The sequence below is a fragment of the Monodelphis domestica genome, chromosome 8 (genome assembly GCF_027887165.1).
Source record: "Monodelphis domestica isolate mMonDom1 chromosome 8, mMonDom1.pri, whole genome shotgun sequence".
NCBI classification, from domain to species: domain Eukaryota; kingdom Metazoa; phylum Chordata; class Mammalia; order Didelphimorphia; family Didelphidae; genus Monodelphis; species Monodelphis domestica.
Genome location: NC_077234.1, coordinates 12,062,820 through 12,088,665, shown reverse-complemented (window position 1 = coordinate 12,088,665; position 25,846 = coordinate 12,062,820). Strand labels below are relative to the sequence as shown.

Genomic DNA, 25,846 nt, shown 5'->3' with positions numbered 1-25,846 from the left:
AGGAAGGAAGGAAGGAAGGAAAGAGGGAAGGAAGGAAAGAGGGAAGGAAGGAAGGAAGGAAGGAAGGAAGGAAGGAAGGAAGGAAGGAAGGAAGGAAGGAAGGAAGGAAGGAAGGAAGGAAGGAAGGAAGGAAGGAAGGAAGGAAGGAAGGAAGGAAGGAAGGAAGGAAGGAAGGAAAGAGGGAAGGAAGGAAGGAAGGAAGGAAGGAAGGAAGGAAGGAAGGAAGGAAGGAAGGAAGGAAGGAAGGAAGGAAGGAAGGAAGGAAGGAAGGAAGGAAGGGAGGGAGGAAGGAAGGAAGGGAGGAAGGGAGGAGGGAGGGAGGGAGGAGGGAAGGAGGGAGGGAGGGAGGAAGGAGGAAAGGAGGGAAGGAAGGAGGGAAGGAGGGAAGGAAGGAGGGAGGGAGGGAGGAAGGAGGGAAGGAGGGAAGGAAGGAGGGAAGGAGGGAAGGAAGGAGGGAGGGAGGGAAGGGAGGAGGGAAGGGAGGAGGGAAGGAGGGAGGGAAGGAAGGAGGGAAGGAGGGAAGGAGGGAAGGAGGGAAGGAGGGAAGGAAGGAGGGAAGGAAGGAAGGAAGGAAGGAAGCAAGGAAGGAAGGAAGGAAGGAAGGAAGGAAGGAAGGAAGGAAGGAAGGAAGGAAGGAAGGAAGGAAGGAAGGAAGGGAGGGAGGGAGGGAGGGAGGAAGTAAAGCTGCCACATCTATAAAATGATAATGATAGTATCTGCAGGGTCTATCTTGAAGGGACTGTATGAGTATCATGTGAGATGGTTTATTTGAAGAATATGTAAACACCTGCTATTATCGTGTGTCTGGGGATACCTGGCTTGTTTGTTTTTTCAGGGTACCCACTTCACCATCACCAGGCTTTTATTTACTTGTACCTATGAGGTTATTGTTCAACTAAAAGGAAAGAAGGAACAGATTTCAGGAACTGTGACCTTTACTGCAGAACCACCAGGGGTGAAAAGCCCAGAATATCAAGCTCTACAGGCCCCCTCAACCTCACAGGGGCTGGCAAATGCAAGATGGCCATTGGCTGACTAGGAGCAAACTCAGCTTTCCCTTCCTTCTGAGACCCTGTTCTGTTTGCTAGACCAACAGCTTGGGGATCTGCATCTTGTTTCATGTTTCTAGGATATCTTCTGTTGAGACCTGGGACAAACCCCTCCCAGAGTCTCAGCTTTCCTATAGCCTATATTCCTATAGGAAATATTTTCTATTTCCAGAGGAAGGATGGCTGCCTCAGGATACATTTGCCTTCTACTCTATAACTTGGGAGCCCTTTTGGGCAGAGAATGCCTTATGGTTTATGTTCCCTGCAATGAGCTAATATCTCATTAGAGCTTCAAGCCTGTAGATCTTCAGATAAAAAAAATGCTGTACAAATCAATGGAGGTTGTTGATCTGCTCAGGCATTGCTCAATCTTGAGGAGCCACCAGGCTTCCTCATTTATCCAACCTTTCATGTTCCTGTGTGTGTGATGGATGATGAGATCTCTGTTCATACTCCTGTCTGAGTGGGGAGTCCCTGAGTAATCATTCCCCTCCCCAGTATCATCATCCATCTAGGTTCTTTGGTCACAACTCTGGGATCCCCCATAGTGAGGTAGAATTCCTTGCTGAACATAGTGTGGAGGAATCCCATATTGGATGTATTGTAGAGACTGGGCAGGCCAGAATGGCAAGGGGGTGTATGGAGATGAATTTCTCCCCTGAATCTCAGGATTTTTCAAGCTAATTGCAAGGACCAGTGCACCAAGGAACAGTAGGGAAAAAAAAGATACCCTACAACTGGGAGCTGTTTGAGATAGGTAATGTACTGCTCTTTCATAGAGTGAGCCATCCTTGCAATTCTACTTCCTGTTTGGAAGAGTAACCTTCCTTCCCCTTTCCCTTCAGAGTAAAATGCCAGGGAGCAGCTTGCTTCCCCTGCCAGGTGGACAGGCAGTTAAGAGGGTAGAAGTTCTCCTCAGGTAAAAGCCTTTTATGAAGCTAATTATTGATTAATTGAAACACACCTGGGGCTTCCAAAGCAAACAGAAAGTAAGCACTCAGCTGTTGGCAATGTATGGAAAAGAGGGATTTATACTTTCCAAGCCTCCAGAGACAGCTCCAATCAACAGCAGCAGCAGCAGTGGCAGCAGTGGCAGAAGCAATGGCTCAAGCAATGACTCCAGCAATGGTTCTGCAAGGATCATCCAGGCAAGGAGGCAGAAGCAGTTGACTGGGACCACCCAGGGAGTTAACAGCAGGAAACTGGATTGGCAGCAAGAGGTGACAGCAGCAACACCGGGAACAAAGAGAATTGGGGGTGGGGAGATGGGGCAAAAAGCCATTGCAGAAGAAATGTGATTTCTTTTCAAACTAATCTCCTTAGAGAGAATTAAGGGTTCTGAACCCCACTTCTGGTCACCAATAAATGTAGGATTTAAATTAATGTCCAATGCTTCAAGTATTATTTTTATAAAGTTTATTATCTGACAAAATAGAACCATGCAACTAAGTTTTTCTGCCTGCTCAAAATGTCTGCCCCACCAAAGCTGCCACAGGAAGGAAAGAAAGAGGCCAAGAGACAGAACTCCTCCAAATTTATGTCCTGTCTACATCAGCATGTAACAACAGGAAGAGAGTAGGGTGCTATGAATCATAGTTTTGTTGGGGATCCTAATTTTCAGGGTAACAGATTCTAATTACACACCAGTGAAGGAAATCCTACTAGCTACAGAGGCAGTCTGCACCACTTTGGGATAGCTCTAGGCTTCTGGGTTTGGTTTTATTTTGACCAATACCTTTGTTTTTTACTTCACCTTCATTTATAGATCTATCTTTTCTCTCCTTTTCCCCAGAAAGCCTTCTCCAACAACAACAAAAAATGAATGAGACCCAAAAACTCTATAGAACAAAGTTCAATAATCTATTAACTGAGTCAGACAGTATATGCAATGTTGCATGCCCATAGTCTTTGCTTACCTCTTTATGTAAAAAAAGGAAGTCCATTTTCTTTGGGACCAAGCTTCATTCTTATATTTATACAGGATTCAACTTATTTTGTTGTTCTTCCCATTGGCATCACTGGAATAACTCTGTATGTTATCCTCGCTCCACTAACTTCAATCTGAATCCCTTCCTATAATCTTCTGATAGTTTTCTAAATTATTCCTAGGTATCTGTAACTCAGTAATGTTAAGGGTAAATTTTAGGATTGAGACTGAATATATATTTTTAGTGGTCACCAGGGATTTAAATTCTAAATCCCAGTGAAATACTCAAGTCAGGATGGAATTTTATGGTGGTTTGTTTACAATATTTTTACAATCTATTTACAATAGAAGGAAGAAATTAAGAACGAGGGAGAGAGAGAAAGGGGAAGATATGCTCCAGCTTAGTCTGAGCCAGGGGGAGTTCAGAGGCCTCAGCCAAAGGGCTTTCCATGAAGAGTAAATCTAGATTGGCTTCCAGCCAAGAGGCTTCCTCCAAGATGAGGGGCCTCCTTGGTGCCTTCAGAAAGGTCAAGGGAAAGGGGAGTCAGCCTTATCACTCACCACATAGTCATCTTAGGGAAGCTATCTGAGGTTCCACATTCCACCAAGTCAAGTTCCACCAACAAAGTCTGCAAAAGTCCCTCTCACAGGAAGTGATGTGAAATATAAAGGCAATTCTTTACATCACTTCCTATGTCTCACATGTACCAATGTTGGCTTAAACTTGGCTTTGAACATCCCAGAGGGTCAGTTAGTTGTTCTAATTTGTCACTTGCTAGCACACTCGGGTCATAGATCATCCTCCCCCACACTTAATCCCTAAATGGGGGGGGGGGGTTGTAATTAATTTCTGTTTGCTAGAATTCTAAAGACTAAGCAGGGTGGAGTAAACCTAAAAAATTCACATTAACATTCCATGACATTCATGTACCACAACTTGTTTAGCCATTCTCCAAGAGATGACTGACTAGTTGTCTTCCAGCATTTTATTAATTTAAAAAATTCTACTATAAATATTTTTGTTTATATGGGGTCATTCTGTCTTTTACCTTCTGGGAGTATGTGCCTAGTCCTGGAACCTAGGACCTAGGGTATGGACCATAAAAATGTAATTGTTACAAAGTTTTCCCTGAAATCAGGCCTAAATTTGCTCTACAATACCATGTTTTGAGCCTAGGTGAATGGGAGAATACAGTTATCCTGATCAGAAATAGCAGTGTTCAGTAGAGAAGTGGGTGTAGGGCAGTGATTATAATTCCTGGTTTGGACAAGATGCATTTGAGATGCCCAGGGTACATCCAGTTTAAAAAGTCCACTAGATGGGGCAGCTGGATCCAGAGCCAAGCCTGGAGATGGGAAATCCTGGATTCAGACATTTCCTAGCTATATGACCCTGGGCAAGTCACTTGACCCCAATTGCTTAGCCCTTACCACTCTTTTGCCTTGACGTCAACTGATTTTAAGACAGACATAAGAGTTTTAGAAGGAAAAAAAAAAAAGCCCACTAGACAGCTGACCACTAGGGAGGCAGGGACTCCAGGAGAGACCCAGGAACTATCCCCAGAGATAGTCATTTAACCCATGGGGGCCCAGACCTTAGAGGAATGACCCCCTCTGGGCCTGCATGCATAATAAATCTCCTTCCTTCCTTCCTCTAAGTGACTTATGGTTTCCCCTCGCCTGGCTAAACAGAAAATTCTGTAACATTGTGGACAGAAAAATCTAAGAGGGTTCAGGAGAGACACTTGACCACAGCCACTTTGGGGCATGCTAGAAGACTGCGGATTATCCAGCAAGGGAGAATGAATAAATGAATGAGATAGCACTTAAGTGTTCATTGTGAGTCAGGCGCAGTGCTAAACTCTGGGGATATAAGTTCAAAAGCAAAGACAGTACCCAGACTCAGAAGGGAGGGGCTAGAGAGGGAGTTCCAAGAATGCCTAAGGCTTGAGGAGGGGGTCTGGGAGGGGTTTCCAAGATGGGAGGTGGGGCGGGGGAATCTGGAGAAGGGTTTCTAGGATGCCAAGTAGCGGGCGTATATGCAGGCTGCCATCCTTCCCAGGATTCACCAAGGGAAGAATTTAGACCCTGCCAGGTTCTCCAAGGCTGATTAGTCGCACCCTGCCGGTTTACAGACGAGGAAACTGAGGCCCGGGAAGGGAAGTCATCGGACCACAGAGACACAACTGAAAAGTCCCCAGCGGCCCCCTGGCCAACCCCTCTGATCCAATCCCCTCATTTTATAGAGACCTTCTTCCACCCCCGTGCTCCCAGGGTTTCCGAATGGTAAAAAGGCGAGATTTGAACTATGTCCTCCTAATCTCACTGTGGTCAGGTTTCCTCGGTCCCCAGCAGGAGGAAGGAGGACAGGATGGAAGAGACCAGCCGAAGAGGGCGGAGCTTCATTTTCCGTAGCCAGCAGAGGCCGAAAGGCGGGGGCGAGGAAAGGGAAAGTGGGGAGGGTGGGAGGGAGGAGGCGGGGACGGCACGGGGTGCGGAGCTATGATGCACTCAGCTTGCGCCCGCGACAAAGACGAAGGAGCCAACTTGCCCGGAGAGGAGGGGCGGTGTCACACGCCGGTGATGCAATCAAAGCGCGCCTCTGGAGTTGGGGATGCCGGAGCATCGCCTGCCGCGCTGGGCGGGGCGGTGTCGCGCGGGATTTACGCAGTCAGAGCGCGCCGGTGGCGGCGGCGGCGGCTGCGGCGCCTGGGGAGTGCGCTCCTGGCCGGCCGGGGCCTGGGGCGGGGGCGGGGCGGGGCAGGCCCACGTGACCCCGGCGCCGGGATGGTGTGGGGCCGCCGCGGGCCCCGGGACCAGCGTCGGAGGCGTCTCGAGCGGGACCCGCTGGTGAGGCTGAAGTGGGGCGGCCCGCGAGGGGCAGCGCGCGGCGGCGGCGGCGGCAGCGGCGGCGGCGGAGGAGGAGGAGGAGGAGGAGGATCGGGCCCTCACGCGGCCCTCCCGGCCCCGACTGGCGGGGGTACTCCCGGTGGGCATAATCCCTCCAGGGACGCAGCTCGGGCCTCCCCCACCCTGGGGGGAAACTGAGGCAGCCGGGGCTCCACCCCTCCTCCGCTCAATACCCTGCCCCTCACGTGGGCCTGCCGGGTCTTGTCTACTGGGCGCCCCCGCACGTATTCACGCCGTCCGCCTTGGTTTTCCCCCTGTGCGGGCAAGAGGTCCCCGCGGCACCTTGCCTGGGGCTTCCAAGGTCTCCTTGGAGGACCCCACGCTCGGAGAACTTCCCTGGGGAGGGCGTGGGCCCCCCGTGACGTCAGCAGTTAAGGACTGCGGGGGCGGGGGGACGCCGTCATTTCTGTGGCGCCCCCTGGGTGCTGGTCCGGTCTCCTTGGGAAAGGGGTGTCGGTAGTACCCCATTGTACAGAAGAGGAAATTGAAGCGGTCCGAACTGAAGTGACTTCCTAGTTATTGGCCATCTGCAAATGTGTCCTCCATCCCTCTCCGCCGAGGAGGGAGGGGGGAGGGGCGCCCTGGTTACTTTGAGTACCAGCTCTGGGACTGCTCATGAGGAAGGGGCTGTCTTGGTACCGCCAGGAAATGGGGGGGGGGGGCAATGAATGAACTCCAGACCCACTCAAGAATAGCGCAGACCCGGAAGGACCCTGGGGAGAGGGGGACTCTCTAGCCTGAGAACTTGGGGTGGGCTCAGTGGCAGGCACTTAGGGGTCTGGAAATTGAGGGACTTCAACCCACAGGGTTCAGCTTTCTGAAGGCAGGCTTCCCTTGGGAACCGCTACAGACACCAGAACAGAAGTATTTGGATAGTCAGTGGGATGGATGGATGGATGGATAGACAGACAGACAAATGGGTTGATATAGATGGCTGGGTAGTTGGACAGATGGATAAATGATGGATGGGGAGACATGAATTGGGTGGATGGATAGACAGATAAACATATAGATGGGTGGGTAAACAGGCACAGATGGATACCCAGATAGATAAGTGGATGGATAGGCAGATGATGTAGATGGCTAGGTGGATAAAGCTATAAGGATGGGTGGATGGATGGATAGATCCTAAGTCCACCTCAGTTTGTGGCTGGAAAGGGTAAAAACCATTTCTCCTGTCAGGCTTTTGTCACAATGAGACATCTCCCTCACTAGGAAAGCACTGAGAGCTTTGAAGTTGGGTTGCTTGCTAATTTAGGGACTGTAGCAGGAGAGGGGCTTTGGGTCTCTCCGAGTTCTTCGCTGGAGAAAAGCCTCCTGGCTAAAACTGCATCCCTCTCAGTGAGCCTTATCAGCAAGATTCCCTCTCTCAGCCCCTGAGGCACAGCTGGTCTGGCAGGTTCTTAGAAAATTGCTTTTGCTTCCTTTGATTTTCCATTTTCAAGATGTTGTTAAAGATGTTAATATTGAATGTCCTTTAGTGTGAGAAAACTGAGTCTTGAAAGGATTAAATCCCTTGATTCCTTGTTTAATGCCAGTTTCTTCTCTAAGGCCAAGTAGAGACTTGAGAGTTTGGAGCCAGAAGAGCTGTCATTTGATCTCTGTGAGCCTCAGTTTCTTCACCTGTGCATCGTGAGCTCCTTGTCATCAAGAACCACTTTCTTTTCTTTGTATCCCCATCATCCCACACCTCCTGATCCTGATCAGCTGAATTGAGGAAGTCAGGATACAGATGACCCATTAAATTACCTTCTAGCTCTAACTTGACAGTGATTCCATACCTTCCCTGCCTCCTCCCCTTCTGGACCAGTTATAGACCCTGGGCCCTATCCTCTCTCCTCTGGTCTCTCCAGTTGTCTGTGCTATCTTGGGTAGTTTGAATTAAAGAAAGACTTTTTTTTTTTTTTACAGTTTTACAGTGCTTGCATTCTTTGGCAGTAATATGCCTTATAATTTGAGACAATTTCTGATCTCTATGTGTGGATGCCACATAAATAGTCAGAAGACCTGAGTCTAGTCTTAGACGCATGTATGGCTGTGTGAGCTTGGGCAGCTCTCTTCACCTCTCAGTGCTCTGGGTTTAGAACTAGTTTCAAGTTAGAGAGTTTCCAAGATTTAATTGCAGAGAGATGCTGCTGGCATGCCTTGGCAGAGAGAGTGTCCTCACTTTTGAGTTCCTTATGTCAATTGAACTCACAAGTCTAGGCCTGATTTGTATTCTAATGTAGCTACATTTAGTTAAGGACTTTTAATGAAAGAAAAAATAGCTGAATCTCAAGTGTATCTTTAGCAACATTTCTTGATCTTTGACAAATTTTTTGGTATGATGTTATGACAAGCTTCAGAAGGCCATGAAGTAGTTCACATTGACTAGGCCATTTGTGGTGGTGTGCACTTGAAATCCTTGCGCCCAGGGGAATAGGAGTTGGATGGATCCCTGGAATTTCAGGCTTCAGCTCAGGGTCCAGACTAAGGCCAATGCTGATAGTGAACCCATGGGAGTAGGGAACCATCAGGCTGCTTAAGAAGAAGTGACCTGGCCCAAATCAAGAAAATGGATCAGATTGTTCAAACTTCTATTAGAATCAGCACTGAGATTGGGTTTGTGGATGTACCACTACACTTTCAGTCCAAGTAAGAGAGGGAGACCCAGCCTCAAAAAAGAAAAGTTCAAACTGGGTTTGTTTTGTTTCTAACATCCTAGCACAAGCCTGGCAAAAAAAAATACACCGAAAAGGATCATTTCAACTGTCCTAGAGTGATAAGAATCCACTGCTCTCTTTGCTTTATCCCCTTGCTCCCCTAGAAGGCCCCCTCCCAGGCAGGACCTGCAGCCAGATTTGGTTGGAGCCCAGTTGGTTAAATGCTTAGGCCCTCTTCTTCTGTCTTCCCCTGGATGTCTTTATCATCTAAGGCCACTTTTAAACAGGCCCCCACATTTGGTGCATGTTTTGGGCAGCGTTTACTACCACTGGTTTGAGGGAAAGAACTTCATGTTCTTTTTCTTAGAATTCTAATGGTATCTCCACACAGTGAGCACCTAATTAATACTTTGGGGCTGTCAGTTGAAGATTTTTGCTTGAAGATTTCAGTATCTCACATTTATTTTCCTCCCTGCCTTTTTCTGTTGCAGTGAACTAGCAATTTTTTTTTGGTCTCAAATGTTTTTTTTTTTAAATTAGGGGAGGCTTTTTCAACACCCTGGTATGATAGGATTCTCTTTTGAGGAAGGAGGTAACGGAACCCAAAGACCTTGAGCAACCCTTACTATGTATTTAGTGGTTGAACCAGAAATAGAAGCAGTCTCATTGATGTCCCATTGGATTTCCTAGCTCCCTTGCAAAAATATGCCTCTGTGTATATCTAGAACCTGAACTCATTTAGATTGCTGTAAGATTTCCAGATTTGGAAAGGGGGTATCAGGAGGAGTGGAAACCCAGGATTCTAAACATGAAGCTGTTAAATTGATATCAAAGTTTCTATTGCCTCTTGGAGCCAAGTTCCACTTTGCTACAGAATAGAACAATGCAAGGTCAGCTCAGTCAGAAGGAAGCTCCCACTTCAGTTGGCCTTGGATGAGGCCCTGGAGGCAATGTGCCCTTCTCAGAGGAGGAGGTGATGGCCATCAGCCAGCAATGGCTGGAGTTTGCCTCCTCCCCCAGGCAAGATCCTACTAGGACCTGCACTTTTCTCTGATCAGTAAAAGTATTCTTCTTGGCTCCCCAATTCACATCCCAGGGAGGCTGGCAGTTTGTTGTCCCCCAGAAATGCCATCAGTGGGTGTGGACACTCCCTTTACTGATGCACATCTGTGACTCCTAGAGAGTGTGTCCCATCATGATAAGCCTTCATGGGTCCCTTTGCTTTAGGGTTTCTTTAAATATTGAAATGTTTGACTTCACTTTTTCTGAACAAATTGAGCATTGCATTGAATTTTAGGTCTTGAAAGAGAATTGAAAGAACATCTAAGCAAAACTCCCTTTTTTCCCCCAAGTCTTGAGGAATCAGTGACTTGTCTGAAGTCACACAGTCAGTGGCAGAATAGGAATTAGAACACAGCTCTGAGGTAGCAGGGTCACATTGTGTATAGAACAGCTGGTCTGAGACTGGAGGTCCTGGGTTCAAATACGACTTCATATACTTCCTAGCTGTATGACCCTGGGCAAGTCACTTGATCCCCATTGTCTAACCCATGCCCTTTTGTCTTAGAATTATGACTAGGACAGAAAGTATGGGTTTTTTAAAAAAGTAGAACCTGTGCCTTGCCGAACTTTCCAATTAGCAAAGGTTTTTCAAAAAGTTCTTTGGTTATCCTAACTCCCTTAACAACCTTAAATATGCAGCTCCCACTTCCTCTCTCCCTTTTCGGTTGTTGGTGAAATATGAGAAACTAGAAAACATCAAAATTGTAGTTCACTTCTGGGTAGCTAAGAGATGATGGGGCAAAACTGAGGCTCTCAGCCCTGAGAATTTATTTTGTGGGCCAAATGTGTTGCTATGGAATTAGACCTGTGATGGACCCACCTTTGAAGCATGGAATTGCCTGAACCAAGATGCTGGCAAGAAGAGAGAGTCACTCAGTAAGCATTTCTTAAATGTGTATGATGTGCTAAACACTGTGCTAAGCCCTGGGGGGTTCAAAAGAGGTTAAAAGGTAGGCCTTGCCCTCAAGGAGCTCATATTCTAATAGCTTTAGAGTGGGAGTATAGAAGTTTATTTTATCCAATCTCCCTGCCTATGTGTAACCTGAAGGCCTCAATTTCATGATAGGGGATGCAAAATGTAAAGCCTCCCGGCCAGCGAGAAGCTTTATGGTAGGAAAATAGAAACAGGATAGAAGTTTGTGAATCCCGCCACTGGCGTGAAAGAGCCGACCTTTGAGATATGAGTAATGAGTCAGTAATCAATTATTATGAATATTCGGGAGCCACAGCCATGCTCAGACCACTGGGCATTACTTTTAAAGCTATTCCCATCCAGTGATCCCAATTCTACACTGCACTGGTCAGAGGGTAATACTAGCTCAGTAGGGAGACAGATTAGAGACTGAAAGTTAGACAATGCTAGGTATTAGCATAGGAAAAGAGAGAGACCTGACCGAAGGGCCAGGCCTCAGGAAAGAAAAGGAGGAGAGAGAAAGGGGAGAAGTTGGTCTGTAGGGCAAACCTGTCCAGGTCCTCGAAGTGGGCGGAGCTGGCTGTGTTCCTTCCTTTTATTCTCTTTGATATGTAAATGAACTCAATACATATAGATGAGTTACATGATGCCCCAATACATATGGATGAGTTACAATGTGTATTGCCTTTGGATAATTGCAAATTACGACAAGGTGAAGGTGGAGTCTTTATCCTCAGGTGAGTGAGACAAAGGGAAGCAAGGTTTCGAGCCCTAACTTCAGCCACGCTGGGAATAGAGTTCATTGCCATGCGCAGAATGGCCATGTGCCCATTCACAATCCTTGTCTCTCCACAATACCCATGGGCTGGACTGCTACAGAATGCCAAGATCTCTTACAGCTCTAAAACTCTGACTGTCCATGAGCAACTGCTGCTGTTGTTAGACTTCATGGAAGGCTCAGGGGAATGAGCTTTGTTCACCTAGGCAGTAGCTTTCTCCCTCAACATATGGCTGCAGTTGCTGTACTTATGAATCCACTTCTGTTTCTGCTGGAGACTGTCCCATCTTGTCTCCCCTTGAGGTCACGGCCCTTACCACCCAACGCCATGCCTACTGCTTTGAGGCACTGTTGACTCATGAGAGGGAAGGAACCTATAATCCAGTGTGTGTGTGTGTGTGTGTGTGTGTGTGTGTGTGTGTGTGTGTGTGTGTGTGTGTGTGTGTGTGTGTGTGTGTAAGAGCACACGATTTGGAGAAGGAATCTAGACCAGTGCTGTCAAATTCAAGTAGTGACAAAGACCACTGATCCATATATAAGAATGCTTGAGGGAGGCAGCCATTAGCTATTGGCTTAGAAACCATATCCCCACATTCTCCACATTCTGTTGCATTTTTGCCTATTTGCATTTTAAATTGGTTCAGACTTACATTGGATGCCTCTAGTCTAGACTGCCCAAATGATCCATGGCCCAAACAAGGTTCCTAGCTTTTGACCTAAATAAATCCACTTTTCTGACCCATGTATCAATGGCAGGCTCTCAGTATAGTGCAACTCAAAATTCTCTATGTAAAGCATTCTCCTTAAGGTGGACAAAGAAAATGACAGAGAATAATCATTAGAGCTGAAAGAGACCTTGAGATGCGTCCAAGCCCCTGATCTTACAAATGAGGAAGCTGGGGATTAAGTGACTTGGATTGGTGACACATGGGCAAAGTCAAGGCTAGAATCCACTTCCTAAAACCAATTTCAGAATTAGAAGGAATCTCAAATCATCTCATAGAGAATTTCCTCAGAGAGACAGCCCATTCTGCCTAAGGACAGCCATAATTGGTAAGGTACTTTCTTCCTTATCTAGCCAGAAGCTACCTCAACCACCTTTACCCATTGCTGCTCCCCATCACACAAGCAGAACAGGTCCGATCCCTCTTTTGAGGACAGTCAACCTTCAGACCTGGAGCACAACTTGCATAGTCCCAAGAAGAATCCTTTTCTTCAAGCTAGATATCACTAGTTCCTTCATCACCTTCCTTTGAGTGCTTTCCTGGTAGTCAGTTCCCTTCTTAAAACACGGCTCCTGAAACGAAGTGTTATGTTTCACCCATGGTACAGGCAGCAGCAGACTGATCCCCATCCTCCCTCATTTTGGGTCCCATCTACTGAACACTACTTGAGGTCAGGTTGTCTTCTGGGCATGCTGGGGCTCACTGCCTATCAGAACCCTCAGATCTTTCTCACTGGCTGACTCCTTCCAAACCTGGAAGGGGAATTTTTTTTTTAAGCCTCATAAACAACTTTTCATCCAACTGTTAAATAGGAGCCCACCAGACTGATCTAACACAGTATGTCAGCTTTTATGGACTCCAGCTCTGTCAATTAGTGAGTTATCAAGCTTCTAGCTTTGTGTCTTTTGGTATTTTAATAAGCTTCTCATCATTCGTGCCATTGTGCTCCTGATTGCCAAATCCAGTGGCCTCTTTTCAGTGGAGCACTGTCTTCTCTAGGTTTTTAAGACTCCTTTCTCCTGGCTTTCCTCCTTTTCTGTCTCCTTTGCTAGATCTGCATCCAGATTTGTCCCTCAAGCTCTGTCCTGGACTCTCCTTATCTCCTGTTTTATTTTACTTGGGGATCTCATCTGCTCCCATGGATTTCTTAAGTCCACCTATCTTACCCCAGTCTCTCTGCTGACTTCTACCCTCAGATCTTCTGCTGCCTTTCAGGCATCTCAAATTATATGCCCAGGAGATATCCTGATCTCAGTGTGTCCCAAAGAGAACTCATTATCCGTCCCCTTGTAACTCTCCATCTTCCCTATTACTATAGAAGGCTACACTGTCTTCCCAGGGCCGTAGGCTCATAAAATAAGGAGTCATTCTGGACTCTCCACTCTCTCTCCCTCCCAAATTCAAGTTGGTGCCATGGCCAGTCGATTTCACCTTTGTAGCATCTCTCCAGTAGGCCCCCTTGTTTCCTCTGACACTGCCCTCACCCCATGCCTGTACTATTGCTATAGCCTGCCTTGGGTCTCCTGCCTCAAGTCTCCCCACTCTGATCCATCCTCTATTCAGCCACCAAGGGGATTTTCCTGCAGGCCTGCTACCCACCCCCCATTCACCAAACTCCAGTGGCTCTCTATCGCCTCCAGGAACAAATACAAAATGATCCATTTGGCATTGAGAGTCCTTCATCACCCGCCTCTCCTACCTTACCCTCGTACACCTGACTCTCCAGCACATACTCTGATCCAGTGATACTGGCCCCAGCAGTTCCAAAAAAGACTCTCCATCTCTCCTTGGCTGCCCCCCCACCTCCCCCATGCCTAGAATACTCTCCCTCCTCCACTCTTGACTACTACTAACCTCTCTGGCTTCCTTTAAGTCCCAACTAAAATCCCACCTTCTCTAGGGAGATGGGCCTTCCCCAAACCCTCCAGATTGTAGTCCTTTCCTTCTGTAAGTCTTCTATCTTTCCTGTCTAGAGCTTGCTGGCTCCTGCGTTAGACTGGAAACTCCTTGGGGCAAGGACTCCCTTTGCCTCTTGGATTCCTAGCTTAGCACAATGCCTGGAGCAGAATTAGCTCTTGGGCACTGTTGACTTGAATCAGTTCTGTCTAAACTGGAGTCTTATCTAACTTCTTCCTGGCCTAGACCCCTTCCCGGAATCATATTTTTAAGTGCATAAGGGAGAATCCATAGGATTTCAAAGGAAACCGGTCATGCTGAACTACATATGTTTAAAGCCCCACTCCCAGACCCTCTACATCCTGGGTACTGTGATGAACAGGCCCTAAAGCTAAGCCCTGGGAGCTCCACCGAGCCAACTTTGGAGTTGAATCCTTGTCAGCAGCTCTTTTAATTATTTCTGTAACCAGGATAGGAGGCATCAACGTCGCTGTTTGCTGTCTAATCCCCCAGAATATGCGTCAGGGCACACGTTAGTTAGTATTGTTGCCTTTCTTCTCCTTGGGAAAGACTCCAAAACCGGACACTATTTCACTCCTTGAAGAGAGGAATAAGGAGGGGGCCCTGGGCAGTGCTCATTGGTTCTCGTCTGCCTTTTCCTTAAAACCTTGGCCTCGTGACTGTTCTAAAATGTAACTTTCTCTTCCAGCTTTGTGTCCAGGCTCCATAATGCCACAGAACAATGAAAGGCCAGCGAAGAGCTCTGCTCAGCAGAAGCCCCCTGCCAGCTGTCTCGGAGAAATGGGCATCTGGGTTTGAGGGCTTTAAGAAGTTCTGCCTTTTCCACTCCAAGCAGGAGACCCGGAGCACCTGGCACAGGCTCTACCGGTCCCTTCAGCGTCGGAGGAAGGCTCTTCGGCTCCAGAGGAAGCGGGCCCAGAAAACAGCCCTGGCGAGTAAGGGCTGGGCCACCCTGGCTTCTCCCCATAGTCACCCGGGCCCTGGCACTGTGAGTCCCCACATCCGGGGGCACCTCGCCGGAAGCCTGCCAGCAGCTGTGGAGAACTCTGCTCGGGAATGCCAACCAGAGGAAGAGCTCCACAAGGCAGCAGCTGGCTTGCCAGTGGGCAGTGTGTTAGGTCAGGCCAATGGTTGCAGGCAGAGGCCTGAACACCAGAATCTGGGTGTGCGTAGGATAGCCAGTGGAGAGGGCCAGCTTGAGAGCAGCCCCACCTTAGTCACCTTGAGCAGCCGTCAGGGAAATGGTCGTTTCTGCAGCCGGTATCCAGGGCTGGAGCCAAGCAGAATGGAGCCCGAGCAGCCGTCCCTAATTGTGAGAAGGCCCCAGCTCGGTCAGCCCCGGGGGAAGAGGATATCGCTGCTTCGGCTGTACAAGAAACTGTCTATGATTAGGTTTCGGTATAGGATACTGCGATCCCCGAAGCTGAAAACGAGGAGCAAGGCCTGTAAGCTCCGAAAAGCCCAGCAGCGGAGCTGGGTACAGAAGGTCATCAGGGACCAGCAAGAGAACCAGCAGGAAGGCTGCCAGGGAGGCACCTGGGACCAGCGAGAGAACCGGCAGGAAGGCTGCCAGGGGCCCCCCTGGAGCTCATTCCCTTACTCAGGACCTGGCAGCCCCTCTCGCCTCCAGCAGCCTCCCTTCCCAGATATGGACTGCCCTGCCTCAGGACCCACAGCAAAGGGGAAGAACTTGAACCCATCTGCTGGCCCACCGAAAGGAAACCCTGGGTCCGGCCCAGAGTCTTGTGGAGGGGAGACGCTCCCCAGCCAGCAGAACAGCAATGGGGCACATGGTTGGGACCCATCAGCCTTCACAGCACTGACCAGTGAGAGCCTCTCCTCGGAGCAACACTCCAGGGACCTTTTCATCTCAGAAACTGAACCAGAGACTGTCACTGTGGGGCAGGAGGACCAGGTGAGAGACACTGGGGAAGACAAGGTCAAGCTGCCCCTGCCTGGCCCAGCGGAGAAGGCAGTCAGTGGTAGCGAGGGCCAGGGGCCGGTGACTGTGTCCACCAAGACCGTGCAGGTCCTGGGGAGCCCATGCCAGATGGAGGCCGTGGCTCCCCGACACCGGAACATCCATAGTGCCAAGTTACTGGATCATCCCTACTGTAAAAGTCCCCTGGACGCTCCCTCCCAACAAACTGGACTCAAAGGGGGACGTCAAGTGGGAGGCGGAAAGAGTGGTCAGAAAAAGTCTACGGTGAAGGATGAAGATCTTTCCTCCTGTCTCTGTGGTATGTACCCTGCCCGCCCTCTTGTCCACCCTCCACACCGGGGTCCTGGGGCCCTCAGGGTAATCCATCAACCAGTTCCTGAAGGGACTGTCCACAGCTCGCCTCTCCCACTCTGTGCTTGTCTCCAGTGCAGGCCTGGCCAGTTCCTTTTTATGACTGGCTTTCCTGACTTTGCCAGATTTAGTTGTAGAATTTTCGGACTTGGACATCCTAGTTTTTTCTCTGTACCCAGCAGGCCTCAGTCCTGAAATCACACGTGCGTAGTAAGTTCCAGCCTGGGAGAAATGGGTAGAAGCCAGAGTGGGGAGGTTGGGGGTTAATATAAGGAATGACTTGCTGACAGGTTGCTGGGTGAGCACACTGTGCAGTTACTAGGGAGCCTTTGGAGTCCTTGAATATTTGCCAAGTGCTTTCCTCACAGCAGCTCAGTGTGGTAGAGACTGACTGCTAGAATTGCCCCCATCATACAGGGGCAAGTAGGCCACCCAGAAGGAAACAGCCGAGCTGAGGCTCAGGGGGGGCCTGGGATGGGAGCCTAAGAGCTCGCTTGACCTCCCCCCCAATGGTCATCCCACCCAAGGGTCTCTCAGCCTCCACATCCTGTCCCCAAACTTGACCAGCCTGTTTACTGCCAGAGTATTCGAATCCCTTCCCTTCACAGCCGCCTCCTCTTCTGTTTGTTTGCAGCCTCTCTTGTTTCCTTCTGACTCCCATGCCTTGATGGGTGGAGGGTGTCTTACAACATGATTCCCCTGATGGTTGATGAGGCCAGTGTGGTCATTCCCAAGAGCCCTGGGCTCCCTAGTTGGGAAGATGGTGTGCCCAGATGGTGAAAGGAAGGACCAGGGCATTTCATTCTTTAAAGGGCCAGTCTTTCTTTGGATTGAGTTGATGTTGCTGGAGCCCTTGGACATACTCAACGGCACAGTTGCTAGCCGTGTCCTACAGCAAAGCAGGCAGAGATCAGAAAAATGAGGGTGTGCTCTAGGCGTGCCTGTGTTCTCTTGTTGAGTGTTTCTGGTTAGGCGGCTTCCATCTCAAAGATCACACCTGAAACATCTTCCTTTGGCCAGTTGCTTTTCAGATTTGTATATCCTGTCCCCAGAACCTTAACATAAATTCATAGTTCGACATGGGCGGCCGGTGCCTGGGCAGGGCTTTTTGTTTTTGTCTTTATTTTTTAAGAAACAGGACTATCTTTTTCAAAATGGGCAAACCATCCCCGTAGTTTGAAAATGAAACCAGATGGGCTGGGTTTTGGGTTTGTTTTTGTCTTTAACATTATAATGCTCAGCTATTTGTACAATTGAGGCAACATAGTGTAGCCAGACGAACAAAGTGTTTAGAGACATAAGATCAGGGCTCTGAGATGCAGGCCTTTGGTCCTTAAGAGGAGGAAGTGGAGGGCCAGGGAAGCGGACTGTTTTGTCCAAGATCACCAAGGAGGAAACCTCCAAGGAAGGGCTTGGATGCAGGGCTTCTGCCTCTGCAGCTCAGTCTTTGCCATGAAATAAACAACAAGAGGCCTCAGGAAACCTTAGCGTGAACCCTGGCTTGGGTGATTGCTCCCCATTTGATCTTGGGCCAGTAGCAAGCCCAGTCAGTGCGGGCCTTTGTCTCTTCTGAAGAGGGAAAGGGTTGGATGAGCAGATGGCTACTGTCTGTCTCCCTTTCGTCTCGGGCCTCCGGTCCTATAGCATTTGCACAGGAGATTCTAGTATCCGGTATCCTTTGTCTTCCACCTTCATGGGCAGTGTGGCATCCAGCTCACTAGTGCTTTGCTTTGGTTTAGGTCTTCAGTGACCATTTAGATGGCACTGGTCACCTGTGACTTGACTTCGGTGCAAGAATCCTCTCTGGTGTGAAAGCTGTGGAGAAGTTCAGATCTTGACCGTGGGGAATGCAGCCTTCCTTTCCCATCCACTGATGGGTCTGTAGCTTAAAAAGCCAAAAGCAGAGATGTCCCCTGAGGAAGGGCCCCCTCCCATTGGGCTTGGGCGCTTGCTGCTGGATTTTCTTTTCTAGCAAGCATACGATCCTATCTTTTTAACTCTTTAAAAACCTTTTCAGAGATCCCTGTCCAGGATTGGTCAGCTTAAATGAATGTGTCCCTTTCTCTTGGTTTTAAGTCTTTTTCATGTGTTTCTAGGATTCCTGGATGAGGTGATGAAGAAATATGGCAGCTTGGTCCCCCTCTGTGAAAAAGATGTTCTCGGAAGACTGAAAGAGGTTTTTAATGAAGACTTTTCCAATAGGTTGGTAGATCCGTTGGAGGCCCTGTTTGTGTGCCCTGCCCGACTCCTGGCTCTATAAAGCCCTCATCACATTGAGTAAGAAAAGGAGTAACTGGCTCTCCAGGCTCACTCACTCCTCCTAAATCGACCTGTTTCAGAAAGCCGTTTATCAATCGGGAAATTACTAACTACCGGGCCAGGCATCCAAAATCCTCCACCTGCAACTTCCGGGTGTTCTACAACAGGCACATGCTGGACATGGACGACCTGGCAACGCTGGACGGTCAGAACTGGCTGAATGACCAGGTGAGAAGAGGGTGGCTGGAAGGGACCTCGGACACTGGCTAGTCCAGCCCCTTCCTTCTAGAAGTCAGTTTGTTCTTTGCCGTAGCCCAGCCAGTCAGTCCAGAACCCTTTATTAAGCGTCTACCACAGGTGGAGGCCCTGCGGTCCACTCTTTATTCCAGCCTGTTCTTTAACTCTAAGACCCTTTTATGTGCACCCAGTGGGCCGAAGGTGCTTCCTAGGCCTGTAAGGGCCTGCGCCCCTGGGCTTGGGCTCCAAACGGCCTGGGCACTCTTTCCCTGGCCCTGACACTGGCGGCCCCGTGACCCTGGGCCCGTTGCCTCATTTCTCTGCCTGTGTTTCCTTTGTAAAATGGGTAGCCTTCGTGTGGTGCCCGAGGAGAGGGCTCTGTAGAGGTCCTCGCTGCCCTAGTGACACTGTTTTCAGTTCTGGTCCGAGTTAAATGGGGACCTGCAGTCCTGGATTTACGGGGTTTGGTGCCCTTTAAAACGTGTTGGGTTTTTTCAGGTAATCAATATGTATGGTGAGCTGATAATGGATGCTGTTCCAGACAAGGTAAGTGGAGCCTCTCTGGAGAGGAGGAGGGTACGTGCCTCGGTCTGGCACACGTGTGAACGAAGGAGAGGTTGGTGGGGGTGAGCCGGAGCTGCTTGCAGGCCCGTTTCCGACGGGCTCCACGAACAGTCCAAGCAGGGCCCAAATGGCGGGAGGAAGAGAGGTGGAGGCAGGACCCCAAGGCTTGGGAAGAGACAGCACGGGCGCCTGGAGGTGCTGCGGTCGGCAGCATATAGGGAGGGCAGAATTGGTGAGGGAAGGGACGAGTGCCGAGAGGTGGTCTGGGAAACCATTCAGAAAGGGGGTCTGAGGCGGACCACAGATTACAGGGGCCTCTGGCCGAGGCGGCAGCCGAGGCACTGGCCAGGAATGAAGTTACCGAGCCTTGGTGTGCTCGGGACGGCCAGGAATGCTTCTGGAGAGCGTCAGGTCGGGGAGGAAGCCTGGGAACGTTTGTCCTTGTCTCCTCCCGGGAGCAGAAGCCTCGTCCCGAAAGCTTGGCTCTTGCCATTTCTCGGTTTAACTTGTTGGTGTGCATTTGGTCTTTCCTAGGTTCACTTCTTCAACAGCTTTTTTCATAGACAGCTGGTAACCAAAGGATATAATGGAGTAAAAAGATGGACCAAAAAGGTAGGCTTTGGCTTCCTGTTTGCTCCCAGTGCCTCAGTTCAGCTCATGGGCAGCCTCTGACTTCTCAGGTCATGGGGGGGGGGGGGGACAAGTGGGGACGCAGCCCCCCAGGGGGGCGACCAGGCTGGAGACCCCCTAAAGAACATCCACCTCAACTCTTTCCTTGATGGTGTTTGACCGACGTGTCAGAACGGTTCCTACGCCAACGCTGTATGGAGGAAGATGCTGTCTGAATGGGGGCTTCAAGGGCTTTGAGATCATTTTCAGGGCAGGTTGCAGGAAGGGGAAGAGGATGGGAGAACTCAGTCAGGCATTGATTAATCACCTACTGTGTGCCGCGTTCTATGCTGAGGGCTGGACATGGGGAAAAGCCAGGAGGCGTCTCTGCTGTGAGGGCGCCCCCTTCTGATGGGAGCCCACGTGCTGGTATCCGTGGGCAGACAAGATCGCTGTGGATAGACTGGTGACCGCAGTAAGCGGAGCCAGGAACGGCTTCTTGTAAAAGGCAGTATTTTAGCTGAGCCTTGAAGGCAGCCAGGAGGCAGAGGTGGGGACGGAGAGCATCCCGGGCCTGGGGGGCGGCCGGGGGAAAGGCCCAGAGCAGAGGGGGCTCTCCTTTGAGCCACAGCCAAGAAGCCAGGGTCGCCGGATCCTGGGGACGGCGGAAGGGAATCAAGTGTGCTAGCCTGCCTGCAGAGGCCACAGAGAAGGCCCCCGGTTTATTAAGTAGGGGGGACGGCCCCTCCTGGGCTTTCGGGAGACGATCACCCCGGCCCAATGGGGGAAGGGCTGGAGGCGGCCAGAGCCCAGCAGCTAGAGCGGGAGGCCCCTGCCGGAGGGGATCGGGACGGCCAGATGGGCAGGGACGCGCTCTCTTCAGGAGTCGGGGCTGGGTGAGCGTAGAGACGGTGAGGTCTAGCGGCAGGAAGACGAGGATCCAGGACGGCGCCCACTCCTGGCGGCTACTGCCTGGGGGAGCCCCCGGCCAAGGAGACTGAGCAGGGGTCCCGTAGGGGGGAAGACAGCCCGGAGGGACTTCTTGGGTGACTCGGGAGGCTGTGGTGGCCAGACATAACGGCATCCTCTCCATCCGGCCCTCAGAGGGGGCATCTTTTTACTGGCCTGTTGGGTCTGCATTAGAGCGCCTCTCCATTCCCTGTCCCCGTCCCCCACAAAGCTTCCTTAACCCCTGAGGGGCTCCACGGGGCCAGGGGACTTCCTAAGACCCAGGATGTCATCCCTGGGGCCCCTCCACAAGCAGACAGACCCCCCCACTCCCTCCGAGGAGACGGCCGCGGCCAGGCTGCCTGGGGTGCTGTTGTCTGAAGACTCCTCTTCCAACGGTCCGCTCCTGGGGAGGAGGCTCTGAGCCTGGAGCTCAGCCACTGTCAGGCTGGGGTCCCCCCTCTGCCACAGTGGGGGACTGTTGGTGACTGCGGCATTGTATTTGTTCTGTCCTCTGGAACACTGCATGGAGGTGAGAGGCCACAGCCTTGGGGGGGGGGGGGGGGGGGGACAGGACAGACAGACAGACAGACAGACAAGGGGGAGGGGAGATGGGAGAGACAGACCGCGTGCTCTCTCCGGCCAGGTGGATCTGTTCAAGAAGAGCCTTCTCTTGATCCCCATCCACCTGGAGGTCCACTGGTCTCTCATTACTGTGACTCTTTCCAATCGAATTATCTCCTTCTACGACTCCCAAGGCATTCATTTCAAGTTTTGTGTAGAGGTGAGTCGGGGCCGCGTCTCTGATCTCTGCTGGGAGAATATGGGGGGGGGGGGTCTGTCCCCACTTAGTAAAGGTGTCACCCCGAGCCTCTTGGGCTGTGCTTGCGATGCCCCCCCCCCCCACTCTGGGACGTTTGGAGCCTCGGACACAAACCTGCCCCCGCCCCGACTCTCCGATGGGCCACAGAAAGGAGCCCCGAGGGGGGCCCTTGGATCCAGACATCGCCGTGGGGTGTCAGCAGCGAGGCGGGGACCCCGAGTGTTGGATGGAGCCTTTTCGGCTTCTCTCTGCCATTCTCCCTCCCCAGCCATAGCCTGAGCTCCACCTCTGAACACTTCTTAGTCCGGGCCAGCCATGGGGGGGCCTTGCGCCCCCGCCCTCTGGCTACCGCACGGTGCATTGTGGTTTCTTCTTCACCAGAATATAAGAAAGTATTTGTTGACCGAAGCAAGAGAAAAAAATCGCCCCGAGTTCCTTCAGGGTTGGCAGACGGTTGTTACGAAGGTGAGTGTCGGGCAGGGGAGGGCACTCTAGAGAGCCTCGGGAGCAGCCCCCTCCCCCCACAGGTAGCGGATGCCGGACCCCCGAGCACAACGGGGGAGGGGGTTCATCTTCCATTTTTGCTGCTGGTAACCAGCTTTATCTCCCCAAAAGAAGCCTTTAGTCTGGGGGCGGCCAGTGGGGGATTGCGGTCAGTTGACAGGAGTTGGAGTAGGCGCCGACGCCCTGGTCTCCTCCTCGGTCTGGGGGGCGTTAGGAGGCTCCCCGGCCCTGCTTCTTGCCTCTGCTTCGTTCTGGGCCTTGACAAAAGTCCCCGGGACAGGAAGCGCCTGCTAAGGTGGCGGATGCCAACGGTGCTCAGAGGGAAGGGGGGGAGCCAGGGGGGAGCCTGGCCGGGGACCTTCATGCCTCTCTTCTCCCCCTCAGTGCATTCCACAACAGAAAAACGACAGCGACTGTGGAGTCTTTGTGCTCCAGGTGAGCAGAGGCCTCTCGGGGACCAGGGTTGGCCTCGGGTTGGGGGGGTCCGTCTGGGAGTCTCCCCACTTTCACCCTCGATGAGGAGCCCATCCTCGCCTGCCCCCTGGTGCCGCTCCCAATGGGCGATGCGCCCGTCCCCGGGGGACACGGCTGGGGGATGGCCAGCGCCGGGGCCGTGCCGGGGCTCCGCTGGCTGCCGCGGGAGCCTCACTCGGCCTTCGGGGGCTTTTTCAGTACTGCAAGTGCCTGGCCTTTGAGCGACCCTTCCAGTTCTCCCAAGAGGACATGCCTCGCGTTCGAAGAAGGATTTACAAGGAGCTGTGCGAGCGCCGGCTCCTGGACTGAGCCCCGCGGCCGCCGGGCCGCCGGAGGGCGTCGCTGTGCTCCGGACCCCCAGATGGCTCAGACCGGCGGCCGCCAGCCGCTGGCGTTACCTCAGCTTGGTTTTTCTCCCCTGACTTGTTTCTTCAGCTACCTGCCATGTAATATTTCTTAATGTCCGGTTTTGTTCCTTTCTAATTTTGTGGATTTCTTTCCTGTATTTAATATTTATTATATGAGCGCATGCACATAGACCAAGCATGCAGAGCGAATATTAAAAATGAAAAAGCAACAAACTCGTAGACTGGGTGCACCGACCTTTTCACCGTAGCTAGAACGAACTGGACCGAGCGAGCCAGGCAGCCGGGGGTCCTCGAGGAGACCCGTTTGAGCCTTCCGGGGCGGGGCCTGTCCTCAGACCCCGAGAGGGCAGAGAGGGCGGAGAGCTGGGAACGCCTCCGCCCAGAGCCTTCCTCTCCGGGCTGGAGAGCCCAACGGGGGAGCGTCCGTGGCTGGACAGTGTGTTCCGGGGGGGACGTGCCCATCCCCATGGACACATGAGACGGCGCGACACCCCGATGGCCAGAGAGGCTGCCGAAAAGCTCTGGGTGTCCAATGCTGCTCTGACGGGGGGCGTCGCGGCCAGCCGCTGCCCCAGGACACGGGGGCGAGAAGACTGCGCCGGAGACTCCTTGGGGCTTCCGTGGCGGCGTGTGCTGGGCAGGAGCTTCCCGGGCGCTGCTTTGACACTTGGACACCAGGACCGTCGGCCCCTTCGGTCCGTGGGGAATTCTGTGCCGATTCAAGGCCTCTTTTGCCTTTTGCCTTATGTTGCCCGGCATGCGCGAAGATGGAGCGCCGCCGAGGAGCCCCGCGATGGTGGCTTCTGCTAAACAGCAGCCCATTCGTGGGCGTTTCGGAAGACGGAAGGACGGGATTGGAGGGTTTCCTACGGACGGACGCTCCGATGGCCGGCCAGGATCTGCCCCCGAGGGGAGCGTGTGGAGCTTGGCGGTGGGCTTCCTCCAGCTCATGCCTCCCCCCGTGGGTTAGGGAGCCCCTCGTCCCCCTCCCTCGGTGGCCCAGGAAAGTCACGGCCCGCCTTTGGGGCCGGAAGAACACGGGCCTCGCTCCTTCCTCTGGCCTCCTTCGCGGGCCTTTCCACAGAAAGGGGGATGGTGGGGCCTGCCGAGTCGGCCGTCTGCCCGTAGATCTCAGAGGGAAGAGCGAAGTCGACCCCAGATTGCACTTGAATTCATACGCAGGCGTGTTGGCTTTGGATGGACAGGCCCGAGGGGGCTGGAGCCTCCGGGAGGGAGCCAGGCTCGGCCGCTGGCACGGGGCGGGCCGGTGCGTAGCAGGCTGTGTCTCGTTCACGGCGGTCTGCCTTCTCCCCATTCGTCGCCGTTCACAAGGTGCGTGTCTGGGGAAGCCACCCGCGGGCCCCTCCCCAAAGCTGTCCGGGGGCGTCTTCTCTGGCTCCTGCCGGCTTCCCTGGGGCCCAGGAGGCTGCCCTCCGGCCCCAGGATTTCCCCCAGTTTGCCCGCTAACAGAACTCCAGGGAAGAGAGCGGGGCCTGCCCGACACTCCCTCTGGGCCGGCACGTGTTTGCAGAAAGGCCTTCAGGGTGCCTCCGGGGAGGGGAGCAAAGATCTTGCTGGGCAGCTGGTGGGGGCCGGAGGAGAGGGACGGCCATAAAAGGCCCTCAAAGGGAGGAGCTTCTGCCGGCCGGGCTGCAGACGAGGCAGGAAAAGGGACACGTGGGGGGGAACTTGGTGAGATATTTTTGAGAAATAAACTCAGACTTTATAAACACTGTCTGGTGTTGAGCAGCGCCGACTCGGGGGTCCGACTGCTTTTCCCGGCAGTTTGGCTCATGACAGCCTCGAGGTGGTGCCCAAAAGGGTCAAAGCGTCGCCTGGACCCTCCCTCTGCGCCGCCCCCAAGGCTGCCCGGGTTAGACCTTTGCCAAGGCCGCGCAGACTAAGCGGGGCCTTGCGTGCCACCCGTTCAGTGGATGCGTGCCCCGAGGCCCAGGTGGAGGCAAACCCCGGCCTGCGTCCGGCCCCCCCTCTGCGCTCACACCGCTGCCCCCCGCGCTTGAGCCCTGCCTTTTGTTTGGACCCCTTGGGAGGATCCTGAAATGAGGGAACTCGGGCCACCGCCTTGGGGCCTCCCCGGCTTCCCCCAAAGCCTGGGGGGCCTCTTGGCACTTCGGGCTGGACGCAGGACCCAGGAGGGCCTCCCCACCGCCCCCAGCGCGTGCTGGGCCCTGCCGGGAGAAGTCGAGAAAACCGGCTCAGCCGGGCCAGTCATGACCGATGGGGAGAACCCGAGTCCAGTTCAGAAAACCAGCCATGCGCTGCCCAGAGGGACGGCCCGTTCCTGCCCGCGCTAGGAAGGCTGCAGACGAGAGAGCCGGCCTAGAGCAGGGAGCTCCGGGGTGCCAGTCTGGCCTCGACACTTCCCGGGGCCCCGGCAGCCATTGTGCCTCCTTGCCTCGGAGCTGATAGGCAGCGAGGGCTTAGGAAGGAGAATGAGGTAGAGACTGTGCCGCCCCGTGGAAAAAGCAGCTGAGAAAGGCGGCTCCCCCCCAGCCTCCCTCCTCCCCCTCCTCCCAGCTTCCCCCCAGCCTCCCTCCCCCCCCCAGCCTCCCTCCTCACCCTCCTCCCAGCTTCCCCCCAGCCTCCCTCCTCCCCCTCCTCCCAGCCCCTCTCCCAGCCCTCCTGCCGGTCACAACCCCCGCAGTGGCTTCATCACTTCATCGGGAGAGCCCGGAGAGGTGGCGGTCGAAGCTGCCACCAGGAGTGGGCCTGGGGAGGCTCGCTGTCCCCGGGGCTCTGCGCGCTTCAGCCAGCATCTGCTGCTTAGGAAGTCCCCAGAGGCGGCCCTGGTGGAAGGGACAGGGAGGGGGGACGAGGCAGCGG

General features: G+C 52.6%; 3 protein-coding genes across 6 annotated transcripts in view; 2 read left to right on the top strand and 1 right to left on the bottom strand.

Annotated features, from left to right (window-relative positions):
* The window catches only part of LOC103093240 (anosmin-1-like), a 69,881-nt gene extending 67,449 nt beyond the window's left edge, over positions 1–2,432 (top strand). Inside the window, exon 15 of the mRNA XM_056808477.1 lies at positions 2,093–2,432. Coding sequence (XP_056664455.1) covers positions 2,093–2,347 — 255 coding nt within the window. The 3' untranslated portion in view covers positions 2,348–2,432. The remainder of the gene's footprint in view (positions 1–2,092) is intronic.
* A 3,243-nt stretch (positions 2,433–5,675) lies between these two features.
* Positions 5,676–23,215, top strand: SENP5 (SUMO specific peptidase 5). Of its 4 annotated transcripts, none has more exons than XM_056807814.1 (10): positions 5,676–5,826; positions 14,612–16,163; positions 18,313–18,418; positions 18,556–18,703; positions 19,211–19,258; positions 19,811–19,888; positions 21,480–21,617; positions 22,038–22,121; positions 22,545–22,595; positions 22,833–23,215. In XM_056807814.1, exons 2-10 carry the CDS (start codon positions 14,645–14,647, stop codon positions 22,941–22,943), a joined length of 2,283 nt encoding a protein of 760 aa, XP_056663792.1. In that variant the 5' UTR covers positions 5,676–5,826; positions 14,612–14,644; the 3' UTR covers positions 22,944–23,215. The 4 variants fall into 4 exon arrangements, with proteins under 4 accessions (XP_056663792.1, XP_056663795.1, XP_056663793.1 ...); XM_056807815.1 differs by lacking the exon at positions 5,676–5,826 and adding an exon at positions 5,837–5,965; XM_056807816.1 differs by lacking the exon at positions 5,676–5,826 and adding an exon at positions 6,621–10,466.
* LOC130455877 (uncharacterized) lies at positions 17,322–25,493 on the bottom strand. Its single transcript, XM_056807818.1, has 2 exons — positions 21,771–25,493; positions 17,322–21,643 (listed from the first exon to the last, which is right to left on the bottom strand). The coding sequence occupies exon 1, from the start codon at positions 24,315–24,317 to the stop codon at positions 23,334–23,336; it is 984 nt and encodes a 327-aa protein (XP_056663796.1). The 5' UTR covers positions 24,318–25,493; the 3' UTR covers positions 17,322–21,643; positions 21,771–23,333.
* Between the last annotated feature and the right edge of the window lie 353 nt (positions 25,494–25,846).